The 5,230-nt window shown below is 44.8% G+C and overlaps 1 protein-coding gene across 1 annotated transcript in view; it reads right to left on the bottom strand.

The window, feature by feature from the left end:
* The window catches only part of abcc1 (ATP-binding cassette, sub-family C (CFTR/MRP), member 1), a 34,548-nt gene extending 29,518 nt beyond the window's left edge, over positions 1-5,030 (bottom strand). The window contains exons 1-5 of the mRNA XM_053677886.1: positions 4,872-5,030; positions 2,943-3,119; positions 2,555-2,680; positions 2,175-2,312; positions 628-753 (exon numbers count right to left, since the gene is read on the bottom strand). Of these exons, the coding sequence (XP_053533861.1) occupies positions 628-753; positions 2,175-2,312; positions 2,555-2,680; positions 2,943-3,119; positions 4,872-4,913 (609 nt within the window). The 5' untranslated portion in view covers positions 4,914-5,030. The remainder of the gene's footprint in view (positions 1-627; positions 754-2,174; positions 2,313-2,554; positions 2,681-2,942; positions 3,120-4,871) is intronic.
* Positions 5,031-5,230: the final 200 nt, after the last annotated feature.

The following is a 5,230-nucleotide window of genomic DNA, read 5'->3' as shown; positions in this document are numbered from 1 at the left end:
CCTGCATTCCAGAATAGGCTCTTCGGGCTTGGTGAACTTCAGGGTGAGGTGGTTGTTGTTGTTTACACACCATTCAATGTCCAATCACAGAGTCCGGTCATCTGCAGATTTTATCAGATGGTTGCTGCTTGTAGACTGGATAAACAGGATGTATATCCGAGGGCTAAAGACACCACCCATGAGGCGTTCCCATGCTCAGTCAGTGTGGATGATGTCTTTTGTTGCCAATCCTCACTGTCCGCAGCCTGTTGGTCAGAAAGTCCAGTATCCGATGGCAACTGGAATTGGACTTGCTTCATGACTAGTTTAGAGGGCGCGGAGTTACAGTCGATGAATAACATCCTGACATAGGTCTTTCTGTTTTCCAGAGGCGTCGGAAGAGCAACTGTAAAGCATCTGAGGTGGCAGGAACACTGCTGTTCGACTACGAGCTGCACGAACGTGATCGTGAAAGCGCCGATGGAGAAGCAAACGCCATCACGTTCAGCTTTACCGGCAGCCTCCACGCCGCAGTCCGACTGGTGCGTAGAGAACCCGTTTGGACTCGGCGCGCGGTACTACGTTTATCTGGCGGTAAATTATAAACACACTGACCTTTAATATTATCATCACCGTCCTTAAACTCACCGGGTCTTTGACGGCCGGGGAGAAGAGCGGCAGCCGGTCAGAGATGCAGGACAGAATGAGGGAGATTAATAGCAGAGCGTAGTAAATGTAGAATGTAGTGTACCTGAAGATGTTGATAGCGGCAGGCTAAAGGGAGGAAAAGAGAATTATAAACTGTTAAAATACTCCAAATGTTCCCTCCCACACACACACACACACACACACACACACACACACACACACACACACACACAGTGTTTACTATGTGTAATAATTTGCATGTGTGCTGCTCGTAAGTCTACAGAGTGATCCGTAGATCTTATTACAGTACAACATTGTGACAAAAATGGAGAGCGTCTCTCTCGTATCCAATTATTTATCGTCATTTACACCAGAATTCTGGATTCTGATTGGTCAGAAGGTGTTGATTAATTTTCTATAACAGCAGCTCTGACTATAGTGCAGCTGCAGATTACAGGTTTATAATTAACGCCCATGTTCTTTTACGTTACCGTTTCTATAGTAACAGCTTACACGGGGAAATGTTTAGCGGACGCACCACGTGAAGGTGTTTTAAAAAAACAACCCGTATTGGAATCTCTTAGAATAACCTCACAGTGACCATCTGGAACACTATAGCAACCACCAGGCAACCACCTGAAATACCATAGCAACAACCTACTAACACCCTACCAACCACACAGCAACAGCCTAGCGACTCCTTGGAATACAACAGCAACCACTTAGCAACATCTGAGCAACCACATAGCAACACCCTAGCAACCACCCAGAATGCCATAGCAACCATGCAGCAACACCCTAGCAACCAACTGGAATACCATAGCAACCACAAAGCTAGCCCCTTAGCAACCTCATGGAATACCATAGCAAACACATAGCAGTACCCTAGCGACCACGTAGGATCCCACAGCCAACACATAGCAACACCCTAGTAACCACCCAGAATACCGCAGCAACCACCCAACTAGCCCTTAGCAACCACATGGGAACCACGTAGCATCACCCTCATGGAACACCATAACAAACACATAGCAGTGCACTAGCAACCATCCGGGATCCAAAAGCAAACACATAGCAACATCCTAGCAACCACCTGATATACCATAGCAACAGCCTAGCAACACCCCAACAACCTCTTGGAATACCAAAGCAACCACCTGAAACATCATAGCAAGCACACAGGTGTACCCTAGAAACCACCTGGGATCCAACAGAAAACAGCAAGCAAAGACCCTAGCAACCCCATAGCAACCACATGGAATACCATAGCAGCCCCCTAGGAAGACCCCCGCAACTGCTTTGCGTGACCGTGAGCCGTGTGTAGTTGTTGGCATGGTGAGGTTTTCTGTAAGGAGATGTTTATTTAACATTCATGGAAGGAGTCTCCAGTGTCAAGTGTTCCTCCACAGGCTGCGAAATGACCGTCTGCCGTCAGTGCACGTGGTCCAGTGTCCAGAACTTTATTACATCAACCTGAGATGGAGCCATCAACAACACAATAAGGATCTAAAGCAAGTGGGCGTGACCGTGTGGGTCCTGATCCTCACCTCATCGAGTGCCTGCAGGATTTTGGAGCGAAACGTGACCGTAGCGCAGACTAAAGCGACGAGCCAGAAGTTCAGCATCACCCCGGAGGACTGGACGCCCTTCATCCGCTCGTACTGGATGAAAAACGTAGCCAGCAACTGTTAAAAAACACAACAACAAAGGGGGGAAAAAAAAAAAGCTCAGTAAGGAATAAAAACACATGGGGGCGTGCTGTTACGGGAAAATAATCAGCGGACGGGCGGAGCGATCACGCGGGAGGTACCGTCACCACCTCGGAGTTTATCACTCTCCGATAACAGCATGTCCTGGAGCGTTTTACGGGTTTATATAAACATGTCCGTGTGCGCGTTTGGTTTTGTACGGGTCTCACAGATCTCACCATGGTGATGCCGAGCAGCGTGGGACTGACCAGGTAAACAGGTGCGACCGCGACCCTGTGACCTCTTTCCCAGAAAGAGTAGAAAACATCTGACCAGCAGATAATCCACAGCAGTAACCCAGTGACCTTGAAGGAGGAGGAAGAAAAACAGCCATAAGAAAGCGTCCGATCCGAAAGAACGATTGCGGAAATTCCCACTTCATGTAAAACCGCACCTTTTGCGTAGAACGACCATGAATAGGGAACTGATTTTAGCTGATTTGCATGTCACACACACACACGTTAAAAGTGTGACACACACACACACACACGCTATTATATTAAACATACCCTGGATCATTTACTTTGACACACACTGTACGTAGTTTTGTCCCGAATTTATACTCACGGTTTTGGCTTTATTCAGGCGGCTCATGCAGATGTAGCCGCGATTGTGGCTTTTGAGGTACAGGAAGTAAAAAGGTGCGAACAGCCAGAGGTAGAAGCATGGGATCCAGATGAGGACGGTGTTCTGAAAACACGGCGTCACGTCCGGGTTTTGAGCGCGCCATGTGCGGTTCCAGTCCTGCAAACACACGCAAATAACAGACGCTCGTTCAGTCAGACCTGTAAACTAAATCATGTTTATTTATTTATTTAATCAGAAATAATAATAATAATAATAATAATAATAATAATAATAATAATAATAATAATGCTGCAGATACAAAACGACGAGAATTAAATCGAACTTAAATCGTGAAACATTGCGAATGAGTTTCACAGAGAGGCAGGTTTTAAAAGAACGCACGAGGACTTTAACATCCGTCGGTCGAGCAAGGTTTGGAAAAACTATTTTTTATCCCCCGTTTGTCCTTTACACATGTCCACCTCTGTCCGTCTGAGACCGTCTGCCCCGGTGTCTCTCTCTGCCCCCGATCACCTCCACCATGGTCTCTATACACCCCCTCCTGTTGCTCTGCCTCGGCCCATCTCAGTCTGGGTCTCTCTACACCATCCACGGCTCTCTGCCCTGGTTCGTCTCGGTCACGGCTCTCGTCGCCTTTCCGCCCCGTCCTTCTTCATGTCTCTCCTCGTCTTTCTACACCTGTCCATCGTTGTCTTTCTGCCCGTGTCCTTCTTCACGTCCCTCTCCGTCTTTCTGCCCCGACCCTCATTGTATTTCTACCTTATCCATTGCTGTCCATCTACGGTCATCCTCACTCAATCATTCTCCCAATCTCTTTTTTTCCTCTATGTACATATATCTGTATAATTAAACTCTAGAAAGAGAAAAAAAAAGACACAACAGCAAACCTATACAAATAAACAACAACAACGAAAAGCTTGCGCCTGGAGCATGTGAGGTTGGTTTAAAACAGGGCTCAGAAATCACCACACAACTCTTTAAGAATGAAACAAGAAACAAAATGAAACAGTAGAGCAGGGTTATAATTAATCACAGATCTGAGCCCAAAGCCATTATTTGTGGCGGAGACGTGAAGAATTACACAACCTGCCAAGCGTGTATACAAGCTCGTTTAAAACCAATTCTCACAAACAGCTCAGAGGAAATGGCTGACTTTGTCTACGAGACAGACTTTCCAAACAAACCAAACCACTTCATTCCTACTTCACACAGGTACTCAGGACAATTTAGACAAACTATATAAAATATACGATAAAGTCTGTATTTTAATTTTATTCATCATCATCATCATCATCACTGCTTACTCCATTACAGCTACAGCCTTAAACAGCATGTGTATTATTAATATTTTTAATAGATTAAATGTATTACACAAGATTATTTTTTTTTTACTTTAGGAGACTCAAGCAAACTCAAGGTTATTTGGTAGCACAAGTGATTTCTGCAATCATGCTTAAAATAATAAACAATCTGGACATTGTCCGTAAACAACAACAACAACTAATAATAATAATAATAATAATAATAATAATAATAATAATAATAATAATGACACATGGCATTAGTAAAATATGAGCGTGACATGCTAATTAGCTAACGAACTATAAGAAAGTTAAGAAGCTAATCTCTGAAAGGTAGAAGCGCAACAGTACGGCTTTAAAACAATAAATAAATAAATAAATAAATAAATAAATTTAAAAAATGTTAATAAGTACACAAATGTGTCACGTGCTGTGGAATACGGCGCCGCCATTTTACATTATCTGCATACAGTATATATACAGCATAAGTGTTAATTAATTAGCTTTAGCATTAGCATTATTTAACCGGCATTCGCAGGTTTGAAAAGCTTAGAAATTTCAGCACAGAAACGCTCCACGGTTTCTCGGAGTTGACACACGGACTCACCCATACGGGGTCGGAGGAATCCACGCTGCAGAAGCGGTTCATGTTCGAGAGCTGCGTGTGAGTGCCTCCGCTTTCCCTGAACACCTCCCCGGCTTCGGGTTCATCACTACACCGCTCGCTCTTATGGGCTGACGCAAAACGGGCGCAATGATTCACCCGGGTTGTTTCCCCAACCGTTTTCCGGGTGAAGCCACGCCTTTTTTCTGAGCAATCTGCGCTGTGATTGGTCTTTTTCTTCCTCTTCTTGTTCTGCGCTGTGATTGGGCGGCGGTCGTGCGCTCTAAAGGCGTTTTGTGTTTGTTTGTTTTTTTTTCTTCTTTTTCTGACGAGCTGCAATAACAAACTTCTGAGCGCGTGCG

The sequence above is a fragment of the Ictalurus punctatus genome, chromosome 2 (assembly GCF_001660625.3).
Source record: "Ictalurus punctatus breed USDA103 chromosome 2, Coco_2.0, whole genome shotgun sequence".
NCBI lineage: Eukaryota > Metazoa > Chordata > Actinopteri > Siluriformes > Ictaluridae > Ictalurus > Ictalurus punctatus.
The sequence above is the reverse complement of the archived record's forward strand: the minus strand, read 5'-3'. Positions and strand labels throughout refer to the sequence as shown.